We start from the raw sequence: 21,854 nt of genomic DNA, 5'->3' as shown, positions 1-21,854 counted from the left end.
AGCATGCACGTGGAAAACGAAAGAGGATAAGTTAACTAACCAGGGGCAGCGAACGCAGCCCTACTCCCTCCAGATTTCTTTATTCGGAAATGCTATAGGCTAGAATACTATGCGTCTGCTGGAACAGTATTAACTTAAATCACACTCGCGGCAACGTGCTCCTTTCGATTACTGATGTCGTCTCGTGTTGACAAGACATCCATCTACAAATATGCATAATCACAATCATGTGCTCTTGCCGGTGCCTCTTACGCTGAGCTTGTGCCTTAGATGAGTATGGATGTGCACACTAGTGTATGGTAGCTAGAACGTAAATGTGTATAAGCATGCAGGATTTGGTGTGATGTCCCTAAGAGGGATAAGGCACTAGGAAAAGAGCAATGCTCAAATTGATCATATGATTATAATATGCAGCAAAGCCACAACATGAGAAGAAAAATGAAAATGCTAAATACGGTGTACCACACATGTTTTTGGGGACATGACATTTTTCTGTGCTAGCAACTGCTCAATCTGTTATTTGGGTTAGATTTTTTTCATTCTTTTATTATTTATCTGTTTTATTAGAATTAAGATATCTCTAGTTATCATTTCTATTTTACAGCATCATCCTTTATATTTACACTGATATCTATTCTAAGTAGTTTTCAAGTTGTTAATTTGTAATATGTGATCGATGGTCATTTTGTCATGCAATCTTTGTGATAATTGGTTTAGCTTTTAAGAAACAAAGGACAAAATGAAAATAGTTTGTGATGGTTTATCTAAAAAAATAGTTTGCTTACATAAACTGTAAAAACTCCCATTCATTAAAGAGCACTGATAGATTTTTCTTATTCAACTTATGTTTGAAAAAAGTGTTAGTGTGACATGTCAATGTTGTACAACAAATTATAGTCACTACTACATATAGGGCGAAGATTTTTTTTTTAGAATATGGGATAATCCCCATCTTAGTATCACTACTTATAGGGTGAAGATTGTTTTTTTTTTGGAACATATATGAATGAATCAGCAAAAAATAATTTTAGGATAATTTCTTTATATTGTACACTTAGCTATCCAAATGTCATGATTGCAAAACACAGAGACAAACAGACCCTAAATTAACGTCAAAATTAAGTTCTAAAAATTCAAAATCGTCTATGGCTTATAAGTCACATCTCAAACAATTAAGCCTAACAAACAAAAGCTTCATATTTCATCTTAGTCACTTCATGATATAATATTGCTCACACAATAAAAACATGCATGCAAAACAATTTTAATCCTCAGTAGCATTTGCCATCATTGATTGCAAATGATCCAAATAGATTTGAAAATTTCAAAAAAGAAGCATATATAATTATGTCATATATCCATCCACATGTGCGAAGTCAAAAGTTATATACATTGAAAGCTGGATTTGTTGTTTTTGACTGATCTCAATCGAATTTGATATGGCATGCTTTTGGGAGGATGCATGACATAATAACATTATTTTCTAATTTTACAAAAAAAAAATCTGAACTATTTGGACCATATGGGAGAATCACAGGCACATACATACCCTTTGAAAAATCACAGCCATAAATATGAAAGCATGCTTACATTGGAGAATAAAATATGGTGCCCTTGGTGGTGTCAAATCTCCAGACAAAAAGATATTCCCTATAGTTGCACGCTAGACGCATGACATCGCAGGATGCAGCCACGGAGGCCAACTTTCCATTGTGCTCCCACGAGATCCTTGAATTGCATGAGAAGGCCCCTCCAGCGGCCTCCCTTATGGGTTGGTCAGTGGCTGTGTACCTCCTCACATCAAGGTAGACCTCGCCATTGATCCGTCGTGATGTGCCTGTGCACGGTAAGGAGTCAAGCCACGGACAAACTGGTTGCCCCACTAGCGCCTTGTATGCATCGTTAACTAGGCAGACATGGTTGTTAGGGCCTGAGACGATAGCTGGTATAATATCAGCTTCTAGCTCTGCCTCCACCTGCAACGCTGTCATCCTACAAACAGGCATCTTCTCCCAGTTTGCACCTTCGATACTACTGGTGTCAATGCAAATGGTAGTGCGCAAGGGCCGCATAGGACGGGGCATGGTGACCCTAGGCTCCTCCAGCTTCCTAAGCAGGTCGCACTCCATAGGGAAGCGCTTCTCTACCACCTGTGGTGGCCAATTAGCCCATGGTGAAATGTGAGACCCTATTAGGGACTTGCCCAGATGATCACTTCTTGAAAAACCTACAGGTATGCATTGCACCCCAATTGTTGTAGGATGATGCCCGAGTGGAGGAGTGAAAGAAGAAGAGGATGACTCCCTCATTTGCCTCTTGTCCACTATTGGCATGAGGCCTTGCAGGGCACCACGCTTGCACCCATGGAACCGCCTACTCTGCAGAGACAAGACATCTTCATCTTCCACATCGCTAGCTAGCATGGGCCTAGGCATGATGGGGCGGAACCGTGCTGTGATCTTGCTAGTCTTGATAGTCGCTCGACGCTTCCTCTGCGGCTCCAAGAAAGCCATAGGTGGTCTAGCCCCTAGATGTGCTCCTTCTTGATTGATCGGTGTTGTGGTATGGCCAGCGTGAGAGGGCCATGTCCATCCGTGGATGCGGATTAAGAAGTGGTAGGTGATGGAAGGATGGCCGCCCATCGGATACACACGGTGAGCATGTGGGTAGCCACCTTGCATGCAACGTGGAGACAATGTCCATGAATGCACGCATGGCCTACATTTCATTGCCATTACATGCTTGCTCATGTGAGCTGATGCCATGCATTCATATCTGGCAACGATTATCGGTGGTGACTCATCGACTACTCATCACTCTCTTGTTGGTTTCCATCTTTTAGCTATACGTTTTTGGGAGGGCATGCATGCATGCACACGCATGGTGGCCTTTTGTTTCAGCTAGATTACCGCGCACGCGATGTCATATAAACCGATAGGAAGGGATAACAAGACAAAGTAAATACTTAATATTTTTACATAAATGACATGGATGCCATTGTTTGGTTGTGTCCCCCCCTCAATCGTTTCTTATAAGATTAAGACCATGTTCTTTGTTTGCGTTAGTAACTTACACGAAAAACAGAGCGGTGCATTAGCATATGATTAATTAATTATTAGTTATAAACATCTTGAAGAATGGATTGATATGATATTTTAAAGCAACTTTTCTACATAATCTTTTTTATAAAAAAATACATTGTTTAGCAGTTCAATAAGAGTATGGGTGGAAAACATGAAAGTATAGGTTGAGAAGTGAGGCTCGGAACCCTTCCATGCGAATTTTCTATCAAAAGTTGTAACTATTAACATATAGCCACCCCTTATATTTCCATGGTTTTTTTTAAACCAAGTAAAATATTGTGTCTATCTTCACAAAAAATTGTGTTCATTTCTTGCTTTTGCACATCTAGACAAGAAAGAAGAGAAAATTGGGGAAATTAGCTAAGAGCTAGCTTAATTTACAAATATGCTCGACGAGAGAGAAACTAAATGGGGGGAAGTTAAGAGGAAGACAAGAAAGGGTCAAAGTGAAAGAAAAACTTGTAACTAAATTATCTCTAGATGGTATGAAAGTAACTTATAGCTAGTAGTTGACCCTACTAATGGATATGGTTCTGACAATTGTTTTTATGGCATGATGTAGTGATCATTGAGCACTCCTAGTGATCAACTCTAATAGTAGTGTTATACAAAATATCTCCATTAGCCTGCTTGCCTCTTTGCATTATTAGTAGGTGGAATATTTTCATAAATAATATTTCTACCCAAAAAACCATGAATAAATTATATTATATTTTCACCATACAAATAATTGTGTGTACTGCACACGTGTGTGCGTGCATGCATGATTTGTAGTCTCCATGTGTTTTTTTTCCATAATATGACCCTATCAACAAACATAAAGGGTTGCACATGATTGTTTCAAAAGTTGTATGGAAAAAAGACTTCCAATTACTTAACCAGTTTAAGAGAGCTTATTGATTCCAAAGTTTAATATAATATATGAGCAAATACTATAATTTGATATGGGAAAATGACATTATTAGTTGTTTTGTGGTTAAAGAAATACCTATATGTATTTGCACATTTAATAATTATAAATATAGGATTAGAAAATGCATTGATCAAACATGTGATTTGTTGACCATGTCGTGTACTAAAGAAGAAGTAAAAGACTGGATGAAGTATATTAACTAGTTGTGGTTTACACATAATGAAATATATATAGTCGCATGAGTGCTCAATGTCCGCTTTGGTGTCTTCTGCCTTTTGAATCATATGATATCTACAATATGGTCAATGAGATTTGTTGGTAGAATACTTATGTGAAAGTATAACTTATACCCATTTTACTTTTGTGAATACTTATGAGAAAGTGTAATATCCCATTCTATTGGTAGTGTTTCAGCCCATTTGTGTATTCTCATTTTGGTTTGGCTTGTAGGCCTAAGTGTTTCTTGGTGGGATTAGTCTCACATGGAAAGTTTAGATAGGGATGGGTCAGCTTAAGTGAGTTCACCCCCAAACATAGTACCTTCGGGTAGTGGCGGATCTAGGATTTAGGATATGGGTGGTTCGATCGAATTTTTTTCTCAAACACAGTTAATCTAATGATGGTAATATATAAAATGCAAGTATAGATAATACCAAAAGTATACCGGAAGGCTAGATGATCAACGTGGATGTGTTGGCAACATCGATGCGAGCGTGACTGAGACAGTAGGATGGGACCGCTGGACCGGCGTCTGGCCGAGCGGCTAGGGCCGATACGTGGTGAGCACGGTCGTGACTCACGTTGTCGTGCAGACGCGGCGCCACGAAAGTTGGGAGGTACCATGGTGTGTCTACCAAGTCCTAAGTGACAGTGACAGTGATGGTATTGCGTGATGCGGAATGCTAGCTGCCGTCTCCGCCTGTTGCCCACTGTCGGAGTGGCGGACAGGCAGAGTCGAACTGCCTTGGTCTGTGGTCCACCGAGTGATGACAAACTACTCAGCCGCACTTCACCCACGCCATTTTACGATCCGTCATCCGCCAGATGCCATCGTGCCGATTGCTAAGGCGGAAGATGAGTAGATGACGAGACCATGACTTTGCGAGACAGGCCAGTTTCACCTTCCACATGTGTATCGGATACTCGCGTGATGGCTCGCGCATAAGATGGCATGCATGTTGTGATGTTGTCGTGAATCGTAATTGATTGTGTTGCGTCATCAATGCCTTAATGGCGTTTTTTTTCTTTCTTTAGTATTTTTTGATCGAGTAATAGGGTTCTGTTGGCTTTTTTTGGTTGGTCCGAGGACAACCTGGACCACCCTACGCCTCCGCCCATTCCTTCGGGTTAACCCTTTTACACGAAGCACAAATCAAAGTATAAGTGAGATGTTATGTGAATGTGGCACACTCATCGTGTAGAGTAGCCTATACGAAATTGGGGACTGGGGTGTTACAGGTGGTATCAGAGCCTTGGCCCACGCTGCATGGGTGTGCATACATGGTGGCCTGTGGAGGGACACGTCACAACGTCATGGCACCGAGAAGAGATCAACCTGAAGGGGGAGAGAGTGTAATACCCCAACCCATTGGTAAAGTTTCGGCCCATTTGTGTGTTCCCGTTACAATTCAGCTCATAGGCCCAAGTGTAAGGCCTACAAGGCCCAAGTGTTTGGTTGGTGCCCAGTTCACCCTAAGCATAATACCTCTAGGTTAACCTGTTAGGCGAAGAAATGGCGAAAGTATAAGGGGGTGCTATGTAAATGTAGGCCCACTCACCGTGTAGAATGAGTCATGCAGATTTGGGGGCTAGGGTCTACTATCTTTTATGATAGTCTTTGTCGATGTTATGGAAATCAGGGTCCCCGCACAAGTAGCTCACAGCACCGAAGGATCCTCTATGGAACGAAGGATCCTTCGCCTGAAGGATCTTCTCCACCTAGAGGATCTTTGCATGAAGGGTCCTCCGCCCGAAGGATCCTCCGCGAAGGAGGGGTTGGACGCCCCAAACTTGACACAGTACACAGTGTCCGCCGACTCGATGTCCTAGGCCTGATGCCAACTAGGTAAGGCAACATGGTCCTTCTTGAGGGTCTTATGAGACCCTTGACATGTTTCACCTGCTAGATTTAATGCTACACCTACTACAATCAATGCTGCATGCACATTGTGACATGATTTTTCTCCATGCCACATTGAAGATGAGGGGATGTCTCCTGACATCTCCATGGAAAAAGACACACCTTTGCCCAGTCCCATTAATCCCATCGAAAAGACTTTCCACTCACATTAATTAGACTACTGTAGCAATCCCATCCGTGCCACTATGGCATCCCCCTTATATTAAACAAGGGGGCATGCCTACAATGAAGAAAGGGCTCAAACAAACCGAGGTCTCAAAACAGAGCCAGATAGAAGAATATGCATGGGCAAAAAAGAGAAAAAGGGGAGATCTAGTTAGAGCTCCCTCCTACATGTATTCCAGTAAGAAATCATACTTAGTCAACCACACAACAGGAGTAGGTTATTACGCCTCTGCGCAACGTCAATCTATATAAATCTCTTTAGTTCGTGAGATTTTTTTCGAGGTATCTCTTTCTCCCCCATCTCTACACCTTTGCTATGTCAGCAACCCATGACTTCCCCCACGCTCCTGGGCCGAAGACAAAAAGGAGTACATCGGCCTTCCTGCTCAAGGAGGAATCCTCCTATAGACTTTTTAAAACTTTTTGAAACTTATGTTGTCTCTCTTCTTATCTTTGTTGAATGTGCTATCCTTGTCTTCTTCCTTCTCCTCATCTTCTTCTATTGATGTTCTCTTGAGCTTTGGACACTTGGAATGGATCTAATTCAACTTAGCACACTCAAAGCATTGAATTAGACCACTTATTTTCCTATTATTGACATTATCGAAAACTTGACAAAAGTTTTTAATAATCCAAGCCATGTCTTTCCCGAAAATTTCATCAAGTTGGTTACCGGACATAGCTTTGAAACCAATGCTATCAACTTAGAAGCACTTTGCAAAAAAAATTCATCTTATGAGTTTTCAACTTTGTATTAAAGAGAATTCAAAGTCAAAGTAGTCATAAAAAAACTGATAGATCATGTATAAATAGTATAATAAGAATCATCAACGTAACGGAGATCCCTAAGAACTCTATTAAAACGAGCAACATTGTCATCCAACCTTTAATAAATTCCATTTCAAATTTCATGTATTTTTTCTTAAAAATATCTTTGCATGTTCCCTTAATTGTGGAAGATCCTTGATGGAAAACACATAGTACATTCCCCATCGCATACATGGTTAAAAATGATGGTACAATCAAAATAAAAAACGAGAAACAATACTCAAATTCATATTGCAAATTTCACAATTGTTTTCAAATTCAACTTTGTTTGCATCATTTATTGTCTCAGGAACTGTGAAAGATAGCAATATTTTTTACCAAATATTATAACCCCGAGACATAATGTAAGATTTCATCTTTTTTATTCCAGAACTGAAATTCAACTCCATAAAAATCATGATGGTTGGCTGAAAAATTTAATAGTCATGGCCACTCAAGATTGGTTAAATCCAAAAAAAAAAAGCAAAATGTGGCCTCGGTACCACTTGTAGTATTCAAACACCACTAACCCTACCAAAAATACGGTGAATGGTTGTGGAAACAAAAGAGACAAATCTTGAGCGGGTAGTCACCCCGAGCATGACAACTTGGGGTTGTCCAAATCGGGAAGTTGTTCCGAGGTTACATACCCCAGTCTATCCATTCCAACCAACACGACCAAACGATGTCTTCGAATGAGATATGTGCCCCTCTCCGGCCATGATCATAGGTACCCCGTTCCCCATAAGACCAACACCTAGCATGAAACATTGAAGGGCTATCAGCGAACCAACACAAATCATTATACAAGTACTGACCAAGTCAGGAAACAAGGGTATTTTGGTAACAATATAGTGTCAAAATGCTTACACCATTATCTTTTCGTTTCTGTTTATGCTTGTAAGCCAAAAATTAAATTTTCAACCTTAAATTTGGAGTTGATTTTGGGGGGTTTTCACCGAAGTTTATTTCCCAACCTTGGCTTCTAGATTATTAAGAATGTGTATATAAAATTTTTATTCATAATTATTTTTCATTTAAAAATATATCATTTGACCTTTTACGTACAAAAGCTAAACAATCACCTTAATTTGTACTTAGCCCCCATTTGGCAGGGCAGTCGTAGCGGCGGCGTCAAATATATTGTCGCCGATTACTTTTATCCTTTTATTTAAGGGGAGTAGTTGAGATTATTGTTGGGTAGGCAATTCGGCATGCAGGCGCTCTTGCTTCTTCCTATTTGCATTGACCGCATGATCCATGTGTTTGCCTGGATCAAATTAATTGATGCTACTATATTTTAATAGTAGTGCTTATTTTGGGCCTGGTAAGATAGTTTCCTGGAAAGTCCAGCATCTTATCCAAAGCAAGCTCAGGTGTTGGCTGACCAAGCAAGACATGTTTAGCCTCATATATATTTTAACCTAAAAATCCAAGACATGTTCGATTGATTCTGAGACCATTCAATTCATGACTGGTACGGTACGCAGTACACTAGTACATGCATACAAATGATCGATATAGACTGTAATTTTGACATTTTGATTGTTTTAAAAACTTATTTTACAAATAGACCTTAAAAAACTTATTTTCCGAATAGACCTTTTGACGGCGCCAGTATCATTGGCACCGTCGTTGAATAGGACGGCGCCAATGATGTTGGCCCATCCTCCGGAGAAGGACGGCGCCAATGACATTGGCGCCGAGGACCTAGTTGTAAAAAAAATTAGAAAAAAGTTAATCTGTAAGAAAAAATATTTATAAATAGGTCCTCGACGCCGATGACATTAGCGTCGTCCTTCATCGTATCAATGACTTAACCGCTTCGGGAGCCAAGTTTGTCGATGTCATCATCTTTGGCGCCGAGACATTGGACCACGGCGCTAATGACGTTGGCGTCAAGCTAAAAGGTCTATTTTTGGCAGATGTTTTTTTAAGGGCCAGGCACCTTAAAAAAACATAAACAAGAGGTACTGTTTGACATTTTATATATCATTTATCTATACTTTGAATTTTAATTATGTTATGTTATGTCCAAGATGTCTCTTTCGCTGCTCTTTTCTCTTATCCTCCACCTCAGCAAAATAAATACTATAAAACACATTATTAATCGGTGTTATGCGTAGTATATAACGGGTATAAACGCAGGCATATATAGATGATAAATCTGCATTTCCGGATAGCATATAACTGGTATAAACGCAGGCATACTTAGGTAATTTAAGTAGTACTAGTCCATACGAGTAGGAGTTAATTTTATGTAAAGATAATCTCGAGAAGCACGAGTCAGCACCATGTCGCTGTCATGCTTGGTCCTCCCATCATGCTGGTTCCTATCAAGCGAGAGATCGAGAGGCTTTCTTTTTGTGCAACTTGTGGGTCGATAATCTGCACACTGTTCAGCTACATTAATTCCAAGATATACTAAAGATTATTCAGTTAATGTTTTTTCCTCCGCGCGCAGTTTGCAAAATTTAGGATTCGCTAGCTAGCTCTTGTCACGGTGCCTCCAATTATTCTGAAGTGGACAATTTTTTTTCTTCATAAGAATGATAATATGATAGTGGAGTCATGGAAATAAAAGATTTAAATCATGTCTTCCATAAATATTCCTTCATATGTACGCGTGGTTTTATTATTATTTTCTCTATATAAAATAATTTATCTTTCTGATTCAAATTAAATTTGAAAGATGAATTTTAGTTAGGACAGGGAGTAGATTTTTTGAGGCTAAGAGTTATGTTTATCTAGGGATGATTGCCAAAAGACATTTACAAATAAAATATAATCAGTGAATAAAACATGCATATATATTCTTAGCGAACTAAAAGAAAAAAGCCAAACAATAAATTTTAGTTAAAAAAATCTTTAAATCAACTCCAAATATAAGGTTAAAATTTTAAATTTAGATTATAAACATGAAAAATAGAGTGCTAATATCTCGAAGCCTGTCATAGGAAACCTATTTGTAGGTGTGTGTTCATGGTTGCATTGGTATGTGTACACACAGCACGTCTTGCATTTAACTGAAAAAAATATTCTGACAAAGAAATTTTTTTTGAAATCTCTGACAAAGAAAAGTTGGAAAAAGATAGGACACTATAGTACCCACCCACGCACGATTGGTCCAAGACAAGGGAAGATCTGGTGTAGAATCAAATAATAAAGCAGAGCAGTACGTGATAACGTGAGCATCCGGCTGACTGTTCTACGGAGAGGTCTTGCCGGGTATCATCACATCATCATGGCCAATTTGAGCTATCAGCTTCGTGTCATGATAATTGTATTTTAGATTTAAATTTGTGTCATAAAGAGAGTATCTGTGGGATTACTTGTTATCTCGTCCATCATCTTATATTTAAATCTCTATCAATTTTATTTTTACCAAACTTTTACTCCATATAGTCTACTTAGTAAATGAAACATATTTTAGTGCTAGAAATGTATTTATATTAGGAGAGAGAAATTAGCTAGCATAAGGCACTCTTTAGTTCACAAATTTTTTTCTAAAATCATCACATCGAATCTTTGGACACTTAAATAAAGCATTAAATATACATGAACATTAAAACTAATTACACAATTATGGAAAAAATCGTGAGACGAATCTTTTGAGCCTAATACATGATTAGTCATAAGTGCTACAGTAACCAACATGTGCTAATGACAGGTTAATTAGATTCAAAAGATTCATCTCGCGGTTTCTAGGCGGAATCTGAAATTCGTTTTTTCATTCGTGTCCGAAAATCCCTTCCGACATTCGATGAAACGTTCGACGTGACCCTTTTTGAAAAAAATTTGGCAACTAAAAGCGTATGGCTGCATTCGGCTGCACCCACTGCTCATCAGATTTCCTACTTTGCACGCACATATTTTCTAACTGCTAAACGGTGTATTTTTAAAAAAATTTTCTATAGCAAAGTTATTTTAAAAATCATATTAATCTATTTATATTTTTTAATAATTTATAATTAATTAACTATATACTAATCTATTATTATATTTTTCACGTCGGAAAATTAACCCCTCCATGCCGCAGGCCGAACGCGGCCTACAGCGTGCTTGATCGCTGCACAACGATGCAGTCATGTCGGTCAGTCTGACGGAGACGACGACAATAATGGCGATAATGTTGGTAGCTAGTAGTAGATATCAATGTCGAATGGGAGCTGGGATTTGATGTTTCTTTTATCTTCTTGTTTTCTATGATGGCGGCAGATAGATTTCTCCCCATTTTGGGTGGATGGAGACGAAGAGAATCCTAATCAGTGTGTCGAACCAGGAGAGGTCGAACGAAAATTGCAATTTTTTTTTTGTTGTTTACCATTTTATAGATAGAGTGGAAACGGGGGCATGGATGTAAAATCACCGTGGAAAATTGTAGTAACAAAAACTAATGGCCTCCCCTGGAATAAATGAAATTAGAATAAATTTCAGAAGACTTAACCTAAGTCGTATGAAAATCCTATAACGTCTCCTTTGGCACAAAGCAATTTTAGGGGAATTTTGAGGGGTTAGATTTTCATGTAAAAAATTTCTGCAGGACCATTTGGAACAAAGGTATACCTATTTTAGATTATTTTTGAAATTCTTTACGAATGCCTCAAAACATATGAATTTTAAAGAATTTTTAACATAATGTCTAACCTCTTGGAATTTCCTTTGTCTATATCTCTATTTTCTAATTCATATATTTTTTCTACGCTTGATCCAAACAATTATTTCTGTATTTTTCCTAGGTATCTATCCTTCATAAAATTTGAGTTGATAGAACATCTCAATTCTACATTTTTAAAATTCATGTCCTTTGATAATCATGTATTCCAAAGAAGCACTAAACCTCTTGTGTATGAGCCCAACTTTGTGATCATGTAGGTACTCAGCATACTAAACCACATCAAAACACCGCATGAGCTACGCTTGAAAGAAATTAAAACGGTTTTGGTAAATGCCGGGAAGAAAAAAAAACGGAATGATCCCATTGACGTCCCTTTTAAAGGCGAATAAACCGATTCTAACGGCAACAATTGCTTTTCTTTTTTTTTTTGTCCTGAGTGAATTCATTAGAGAAAATAAAAGAAAAAAATATCCGAGGAAATTGAAGGACCACAAATTCAACTAGCGCGGGGTCAGCAGGAGAGATATGGCCGGGACCCAAACTCCGCTGATCCTGTCGATTTTGTACGTAGGCCCGGGAGGTGAGCCCCGCATACACATAAATCACACGACGCGAGCGGCTGTGTTTTTTTTTTTTTGCATGATTTAGCCATCTTGTAAGCTTATTTTGCATATAGAAATTAATTCCCAGTAAATATATGACGTTGGTTAGTTTGAAATTAAAAATAAGAGGAAGTGAGAAATAACATATTCTATCGATGGACTCATACGGTCATACTCAGCATAAGCGACATTTCGACATATTGGTGTCAAAAATATTAGCGCCGAGCTTTCAACACTGTTGGCACAAAATTTATCACATTGACACCTATTTGTTCATGGGGATGAAAACAATAAAAAACAGTACTATTTTTATGTTACTTTTATAATAACGGTAGGATATGGATAATTTTTTTATTTATAAATTTACCAATTTTACGGTAACCTTAATACTACATAACATAAATCAGAAAATTTTCAAATTTTACAAACAAAAATGGTTGGGAAAAATAACATCAGAGAATTTTCATACACTCTTTACCCTACAGTAAAGTATGCATATTGTAGCGGTAAAAAACTGTACTGGAGCCCAATTCCCCATGCAATGTCCCACTATACATTTATTAGGGGTTTGACGTAGTATATTCGTCATATGAGCTATATTTTTTCTTTTTCTTCCGTGAGCGGCTAAACAGTAATTTTTTAAAATAATCTATATAAGAGTTTATTATCTTAATTTTGTAGAATAGATTTTTAATTTTATATTATTTAATTTCGGTATTTATATTATTAAATAGCTATAAAAATCATATAAACATTTTATCTTTTATCTTTTGTAAATAAATATAGGTACGTAATGTGTTTTATCATAGAGTTATTTGTAAGTTATTCCTCCGTTCTGCGTTTTAATATTTTCTGACTTTATCCTAATAAAGCTAAAAATATATACAAAACATTAATAACGAAAAATTCTTAAAAATATTTATAACACGAAACTAAGAGAGTTTATAAAACGGGTCAAATCGCGAAAGATGCAGACACGAGCGGCGGCAGGTGGCCGTGGAGTGCGCCCTGTACGCCCGCGCCCTTCCACGTGCGCAGAGGCCGCCCTAGCCCAGACCACCTACCGCGCTCGCGTGTGCGCCCGCGACACCAACCATCCCCGTCACTGCACTGGCGCCTTTCTCCGAATTTTTTTATTTTTAAATTTTTTAGCAAAACCACCGAGCAAATTTTTTTCAAAACTAAACCTTTTAGCCACGTCAGGATAATAGCGTCACAAGACTAACACTGCCACGTAGCCTGGTCGGTATAGCATGGCGTGACAGTCTTACAGCACCATGGCAAAATAATTCTGCCACGCCACCGGTAATAGCGTGTTAAGTCGTTTCGTCACGCTAATGTTGATGACGTGATTCAAAAATTCATACGATCAAAATATTTTCTATGAAAGTTTAATAAAATTATTTATTAAAAATGTATAAAAAATAAAAAAGTTTCCTTCCTCCCTCTCCTCCCCTTCCCTCCGCGGGTACACCGCAGAGCGAACGATGGATCACCCGATGGAAGAGGAAAACCGTGCGAAAAGGTCCAAAACCCACCAAAATTCCCACACGACCCCCACCCCCACGCATCGCCTGCCCCGTCACGTCACGGCCGCGCGCGTTTAAAAAACCCCCCCGACCGGCCTCCTCCTCCCACGCCCCCCCCCCCCCCCCCCAAACCCCGTCGCTGCGCGCCAAATCGCCCGCCGCCTTCACCGCTCTCTCTCTCCCCACCTCGCTTTCCCCGTTCCGTTCCGTTTCCATTCCCTTCTCGCCGCGTACAGGCAAGGCCACGCGGGGGGGCGTAGTAGTAGGGAGGGGGAGGCGCCCGCCCCCCGGTTGCCTGCCTGCTTGCCTCCTCGATGGCGGCGGCCTCGCTCGCGGTCGCGCACTTCGCCGGCGAGGCGACCCCGGCGCCGTCGGGGGCGGGGCGGATGTGGCCCGGGAGGGTGGGGATGCGGCGGCGGGGCCCGATGCAGCGCCGGTGCGCCACGGGCGTCGTGCGGTGCGGCGGCGGGCCCGCCACGAGGAAGGACGGGGATGTGGCGGAGGATGGCGGGCTGGAGGACGGGGCGAGGTTCGTGGGGTGGTTCCGGGAGGCCTGGCCCTACGTGCGGGGACACCGGGGGAGCACCTTCGTCGTCGTCGTCTCCGGGGAGGTCGTTGCCGGGCCCCACCTCGACGGCATTCTGCAGGTATGGCTCGCTGTACTCTACTCTCTTGGGAGGATGCTGCTGCTTGTTTGCTTTGTCCGGAGATCATGTGGGAAAAATTCGGATTGAGATCCTCTGCCGAAGGCACGGTGCCACCTTTCTCACTGACAGGTGGACCCAGGGTTCGTCGGGCCCACATGTCAGTGACAAATTCACATGCCTCTGATCCGGGGGAATTCATCCTTTTGGGTTGCACGGATTTGTACATTCTTCTCTTCCGTTGCCTTTGGTCGAATCAGCAGCAACGGAACGGTTTGGGGAAGGGGCGATTCATGAAATTGATTAAGAAACAGATTATTAATATGCGTCACCTTTTCATCCGAAGTTTTATAAGTGGATGGAAGGGATCGATCCATTTCGTATTCTGTACACTGTGTTGCTGCCTGATTTCTTTACATGAGAGATAAATTTGGACCATTTGGGTGGGGGTGGCATGCGCATGGCTTTAAGTTATCGTGTTGCTTGATCGGGTACCACTGACATCATTGTACTGGTGGTGTGCTTCCATGAGAGCAACATCATTGGAAGATCTTAGGATTATTCGATCTGTTAAGGCAAAGGTTGAGGTAATTAAAGCGCCACCTCTCTGTTGAACTAGGTAATAGAAAGTTGATATTACTAGTTGCACGTGTGATGCTTTCCCTTGTTTATTTCACTAGCTATTTCAGTCCTTCTCATGCGACCGCCTCCGTTGAATATTATTCAAGGCAAAATCTTGGATAGGTTGACCAGCTCCACTCGCTTTGCTCACCGAGAAGAGTTTTTTTTTATATAAAACATAAACGTACTGTGCATAAAGAACTTAAATCAAAGAAGATATTTCTTGGTTATATATAAGTAACTTAAATATTTCATCTTGTTGGTATTACCTGCCTCTTTTATGGATTTTATCTTTTCTTTTTCTTGCAAGGACAACTTGCCACTCTTGCGTTTGTTAGTCTTGTTAATTCAACTCAGGCAAGTTCCATGCAATTTATTTTTCTATTCCAACTTGTCTGGTCCTATTTTGCAAGAAGCTGGTATGATCAACCTTATACATGTTCTATATGCGTGGTAGTTAAGTATTCTGAGTTCCAGTGTTCAGGTCAAACTTTTCAGTGTTTGGTTGTTAAATGCCTATTTTCCACCAGCTACAGGCTTATAAGAAGATGATGCTAATAAGTATGGTACATCTAATTGTTACTTGCATTGGATATATAATTTGGGGCCGACTCCGGTGCATTTTACTGGGAGTAGAATTTAATCCATATCGTTGATCTATTTTTATCGGACGGCTGTGATTAAATTATACTACCAATAATATTATGTGTAGTAGAAATTTGAAGGGGTAATATCATCCTTTTTATTGTGATCTTTATTGCAAAAAAAAATTACAAAATACCACTAATCAAGTAATTAACAAAGTATAAAAATACCCTTTTTCTACTAGTAGTATAATACTACCAGTAAAATGTACTGGAGAGTTGCCCATAATTTGGTCTTACATGGCTGTGGCCGTTATGATCTCAAATTCCCATGTCTGTGGTCTTACATGGCTGTGTTTGTTAGTGCACCCTTGTTTCCCATGTCCTGTTAAAGTCTGTTCTACCAGGACTATATGGACATTATTTCCCTAAAATTAGGTCAAACAGTTTTTTACTTTATTTTATCAATTATGAGATCTCTGCACGTCTATTTTTTCCCTACTGCTTGCTAAATTATATTTGTATTAATTTACAGGATATTTCACTTCTTCATGGTCTTGGGATCAAATTTGTTCTTGTTCCTGGAACACATGTTCAGATTGATAAGCTCTTGGCTGAGAGAGGTTAGCTGAGGCTTTGCATGTTTACTCATGTATGCTTAAATGTATCAAACAACTGTGTTTTGGAGGCCTACATCATATGGAGGTTTTCCTTGTTTGCTTATTTCTGAAATTAATGAAAGGATAGTTCAGAAATGATTCCTTTTCCACCCGGAACAACTCACTAGAACTAAAACATTTTAACCATACCCTAGATTCTTTTTGGCTTTCAATATGCATTTTTTGAGTATGTTTTTTTTTTTCATTTTGAAAGTGTAAGCATAGTACAGCTACATTATACTGAATTTTAAGGAACTAGATTATGGTTTTTGCATGTACAAAACATGTAGCGACTCGGTCATTTTATTTATTCACTAGATAATGTTAAATACGCTTGTACAAATCAAAAGCATATGACAAGTAGGTAACTAGATATTTGAATGCATTAATTTCGAATTATACAAGTACTGGCAGTGAATTCCAGTACTTACTATTATAGCACCGTTTCTTAGTTTTATAGTAGTTATCATTTTGTGTGAACAACTGAACATACGTAAAATCTGAGAGTCAACAGCTGCTGTTCGTATTAGTATTGTGGTTCTGCAATCTTACATTTAACATGCAACTGTTATTTGAAGTTACATTTTAGGGTACTGATGATTGATTTTCCTAATCTGATGCATGCATGGTACTGATTAGTGAGCCCCTTTATTGTTTTCTCAGGAAAGAAAGCCAAGTATGCTGGTCGTTACCGTATTACTGATTCTGATTCATTAGAGGCTGCAATGGAGGCAGCAGGCAGAATACGCCTAACTATCGAAGCAAAACTATCCCCTGGTCCCCCAATGTTGAATCTTCGTCGGCATGGTGTTAATGGTCGTTGGCATGAAATATGTGATAACGTTGCAAGTGGAAACTTTCTTGGCGCTAAGGTGAATATTACATACTGAACCCTAACATATTGCTGGCTTTCTTTGGTCTACATATGTTGTGCTAAATGGCAAGCATGGATGGGGGAGAAGAAATGTTTATTAATATTTTCTTTGGAAATTCTGCTCAGAAATCAGTTTCACAATATCCATCATTGCTAGGATAGTAGAGCGTACTGGATTGATTTTTTTCCCAAAGGTATGCAATGAGGACAATGATGATTGTCAGATAATAGATGTACAGTTCAAGAATGCATGAGGTCTTTTTTTGAACATGTAGGAGATCTGCGTATCATTTTATTAAGAGAGAGAGAGAGAGAGAGAGTGGAGGGTGTAGGAATAACCAAACCCCAACACCATCCACCAAGGTTTTACAGACGCACACAGCAAGCCAAACCCTAACCATCCTAAGGCACTAGAGTTGTTGCCATAGTTAATAATTCTTTAAGCTTGGAAGCTCCCTCCTAACACCAAAGCGGCGCCCTAAGCAGCCACGGCTTGAAGAACATCGGCCACGTGAGGGATAGCCCCAATGTAAACACAATTGTTCCTATGTTCCAAATCTCCCAAGCAACCAAAATAATTAATGGATTGAGCCCTTTGTCCTCCCTTTTTGGCAACCCTCTCACTGCCCTTGACCACCACCCAGAGAAGTTAGAAGTGTCTTGGTTTGGCAACAAAGTGAAGAAGCCAGGTCTTTGACGAATCAAACTCCAAACTTGCTGGCTGAACACGCAATTGACCAACATATGATTTATTGTTTCTTCGGCTTTGTCACATAGAGGACACACAGATGGGTGAGGTAACCCATGCTTTTTAACTATTGATTCCAACAGTGTAATTAATGCAAATCATAAGCATCTCTAGCTAGCAAGTCATATCTTTTCCTTTATTTCAGTTGTCTTAAGATACTACTAGTTTTTAGTCCCCATTCCTGAATGGTGAATTGATTTAGCTATCTACTATTTTGGCAGAGACGGGGAGTTGTTGGTGGCATTGATTATGGATTCACTGGTGAAGTTAAGAAAATAGATGTTTCACGGATAAAAGAAAGACTTGACAGAGATAGCATAGTTGTTGTGAGCAATATGGGATATTCCAGCTCTGGCGAGGTGTTGAATTGCAAGTATGTTTACTCTATTATTTGAAATTTTATTGTGATTACTGTGAATGTTGTGTTTATAATTTTTAAGATATCTAAAATTAACTGTCATCCATGTCCTATACCTTATGGAAATTTTCTTAAGAACTAGAAGATGATAGTTGCACCATTTTCTATAATAAGTACTGACATAACCATTCTTTTGTTTACTTTCAGCACATATGAAGTTGCTACAGCTTGTGCTTTAGCTATCGATGCAGACAAGCTTATCTGCATTGTTGATGGTCAAATATTTGATGAGCATGGTCGAGTCAATCGTTTCATGTCTATTGAAGAAGCAGACATGTTGATCAGAACACGTGCTAAACAGAGTGAGATTGCTGCAAATTATGTCAAGGTTGTAGGTGAGGAGGATATTGGTCATGCACGCAATCTTCCTATCAAAGAGGAGAAAGAACTAGGATTGATTGGAAGGGACTATGTTGATGGGTATACTGCATCTTTCCGGAATGGTGTGGGTTTCAATAATGGAAATGGTCTGTCTGGTGAGCAAGGGTTTGCAATCGGTGGGGAAGAGCGGCTGAGCAGGTCAAACGGTTACCTTTCAGAGTTGGCAGCAGCAGCATATGTATGCAATGTAAGTTTTGAGCTTGTTACATAGCCCTCCTCAAAATTTGCATGATTCTTTGCTATTGATTGACAATGCGCGAGGTTGTTTCAGCAATTTGGGAAAAGTTGAGCCCTACACTTTCTGATGATCATATTTTCTAAACTGCTTATGAATATGTTTCTAGTGGGCTTTTATTCAGTGGTATGTGCAATTATGTTCCTATTCATATATTAGAACATTAGACAACAATTCTGCTGGATTATCTTTTACAACACAGCAATGGCCATTTCCCTTGTCTAATATTCAAATTGCACTTTGATCCATTAATGCATTGTGGATGATGTTTCTTGTGATCTTTTGATTATTCTGTTTCTATGAGGCAACATTATGTGACGCACATGTGCACATTACCTGCATCAGTAATGTTATTTGTTTTCTTTTGTTACTCCTGACATCATATTTTCTAAATGTCAGGGTGGCGTTCAAAGGGTTCACATTATAGATGGCACTGTTGGTGGATCATTATTGTTGGAATTATTCACAAGAGATGGTGTTGGAACGATGATAGCTAGGTTAGAAGTTTGGGGCTTTTTCCTAGATGCCAGTTTTGATGTACAAACCCTCAATTTTATAACTGCATTATATTCTTCCTGAACAAGTGGGTTTTTTTACAAAACGCTCCTCTATCCATGTTGGTGGCAATGTACAGTATCCAATCATATAATATGTTTATCTTCTTTCCTCTATCTCCATTTTATAGTTTGTGTTTCTTGGAGAGATATTTTGCTTCTGTTTCTTTGGCCTTTTAATTAGTAAAACAGGATCTTTTTATGCATGGAATGTTTTCTTGTTACTAGTAAAATTTTTGTACCTTTTATGTGAAACGTGCAAGGAATTGATATATGTGTGCTTATCTCGCAGAGACATGTATGAAGGAACAAGGATGGCTAGAGAGGAAGATCTTTCTGGTATTAGAAAAATCATCCGACCCCTAGAAGATTCTGGTGTCCTAGTACGGCGAACAGATAAAGAGGTACATTTACTATCTCGCTGTATAAATATTAGCAATGGATAGAAATCCATTACTGTTCAGCTCAATTTCAGACATTCCATTTTACGCAACATGACATATTCTTTTGCTTTGTTTATTAGCTTCTAGAATCATTGAAGTCATTTATCGTCGTGGAAAGAGATGGTTCAATCATTGCATGTGCTGCTCTCTTTCCATTTCTTGAGGATAAATCTGGGGAAGTTGCTGCTATTGCTGTATCTGAAGAATGTCGAGGACAGGGTCAAGGGGACAAATTACTTGGTACGATTTCTGTATTTTCATTTCTTCAGTAGATTCCAGTTTGTCCATCAAGTCTGTGTACAGCATAGGTTTGGAAAGCTGGTTATAACTGACTGGTTCCAACATTACTTCACGAACTGGTCTTCATCATTTTCCCTCTTTTTATGTTGTTTAATCCTCTGTTTTTTATAAAAAAATTGTTGAGAAATCCAAAAAAATTCCTTTCCCATAACCAAGCAGGTTTCAGATTTGCCCCAGTACAGAAATGAGACCCCACGTTCGTTAGTACAACTTAAACACTTCCGTAATGACTGTTTTTAAATAAACACATTGGCATGTCTGCTGCCTTGAGTGTTGGCGGTTTTTTCTTCATTTTACATTGATCATATGGCATCCACGCTTGATTGAATTTCTGTTGTGTTTGGTATATATCTTTTTGGATTTTCTAATGAACATGGTGTCTGTTTTTGAAGAATAGTTTGGTCCTGACCTTTGGTTTCATTGCATTATTCATTCCCTTAACAAAGATGCATAGGAAGGCAAAGAAAACAAAATTAATCTCTCTGCTTACAACAGTGGATAAAAAATGATCATTTTACAATAGACAAGTTTGGCATTCATGTTCTGCTTTCTCAAGTCTTAAGATCACAATTCATGTTTGCCAAATTATTTTTGTTTCCTCTACAGTCAAAATACTTACCCTGGTGTTCTTTCGTTTAGATTACATCGAGAAGAAGGCATTGTCTCTTGGTCTTGAGAAAATATTCTTACTCACCACACGAACAGCAGACTGGTATGTACTTATGTTATAGCATGGCGCATACTCTATTTATTTTCAAGTTCCTTAACGAATCATGTCACATGATAATACGCATTGCAATCAAGGCGCCTTCCAGCTCTGTTTGGACATAAATTAAACTTAGTCAACCTAGTGCCTGCTGTGTTTGGCAGCAATTTTGCAGTGCAATTTTTCTTTCCTTAACAAAGTTCTGGATGTGCTTCCAGTCAACGCATGTTTGGACTTACGGATGATGCGGAGTGTCGCTCATTTGTGAACTGTATCTCCGCAGGTTTGTTCGGCGTGGCTTCAAGGAGTGTTCAATCGAGTCCCTGCCTGCGCAGAGGAGAAAACGGATCGACCTTTCACGTGGATCGAAATACTACATGAAGCGGCTCCGGGTGGTAGAGATCGGACAGGTGGCTCTCAACAATTTTGCTGTCAGATGATACTGCATGCAGTCTCGGTGGGTGTTGTTCGTGAGGTTTCCTACGATTTACCTCGAGAGCCATTGTACAGTGTAGAATTGCGTATGGTATATATATATATATATATATATGTGAGTAGTCTATCACCAAAGTGGCGCTGCCTCGGTTGGTGCAATTGCAACCCAAGCAACTTCCGCAGCCCGTGTGCTCTTTCTGCAGTCATGTTGAGATGCAACGTGCGGCCCGTTCAGTTGAACCCCAGATTTTCTCGGGAACAAACTGTTATTGGTATTATTACGGTTAAGGTTGACGTAAATAGAAGCAGAAACTTCACGCGACGGCGTCCTGTCGAGCCCATCGTCTTTCTCTCGTGCTTCCTCCCCGCCGCTACTCTACGCTGCTTCGCACGTG

At 39.5% G+C, this 21,854-nt stretch overlaps 2 protein-coding genes across 2 annotated transcripts; one reads left to right on the top strand and one right to left on the bottom strand.

The window, feature by feature from the left end:
* Positions 1-1,586: 1,586 nt before the first annotated feature.
* LOC102702271 lies at positions 1,587-2,513 on the bottom strand. Its single transcript, XM_006651460.3, has one exon. It carries the CDS (start codon positions 2,511-2,513, stop codon positions 1,587-1,589), a length of 927 nt encoding a protein of 308 aa, XP_006651523.1.
* Positions 2,514-13,986: 11,473 nt separating this feature from the next.
* Positions 13,987-21,718, top strand: LOC102701994 (probable amino-acid acetyltransferase NAGS2, chloroplastic). The gene is made up of 10 exons (XM_015835383.2): positions 13,987-14,504; positions 16,242-16,329; positions 17,029-17,237; positions 18,209-18,360; positions 18,553-18,973; positions 19,421-19,518; positions 19,868-19,979; positions 20,099-20,258; positions 20,958-21,030; positions 21,308-21,718. Exons 1-10 carry the CDS (start codon positions 14,172-14,174, stop codon positions 21,462-21,464), a joined length of 1,803 nt encoding a protein of 600 aa, XP_015690869.2. The 5' UTR covers positions 13,987-14,171; the 3' UTR covers positions 21,465-21,718.
* The last annotated feature ends 136 nt before the right edge of the window (positions 21,719-21,854 follow it).

Source organism: Oryza brachyantha, chromosome 3 (assembly GCF_000231095.2).
Source record: "Oryza brachyantha chromosome 3, ObraRS2, whole genome shotgun sequence".
Taxonomy (NCBI): domain Eukaryota; kingdom Viridiplantae; phylum Streptophyta; class Magnoliopsida; order Poales; family Poaceae; genus Oryza; species Oryza brachyantha.
This window is presented reverse-complemented; position numbering and strand designations above follow the sequence as displayed.

Bases quoted from the DNA above. Each gene is read 5' to 3' on its own strand.
- LOC102702271 (XM_006651460.3), bottom strand. From the start codon at position 2,513: ATGGCTTTCTTGGAGCCGCAGAGGAAGCGTCGAGCGACTATCAAGACT.
- LOC102701994 (XM_015835383.2), top strand. From the start codon at position 14,172: ATGGCGGCGGCCTCGCTCGCGGTCGCGCACTTCGCCGGCGAGGCGACC. The intron at 19,980-20,098 runs GTACATTTACTA...TTTGTTTATTAG, and splicing joins TACGGCGAACAGATAAAGAG to CTTCTAGAATCATTGAAGTC. The intron at 21,031-21,307 runs GTATGTACTTAT...GTATCTCCGCAG, and splicing joins ACCACACGAACAGCAGACTG to GTTTGTTCGGCGTGGCTTCA.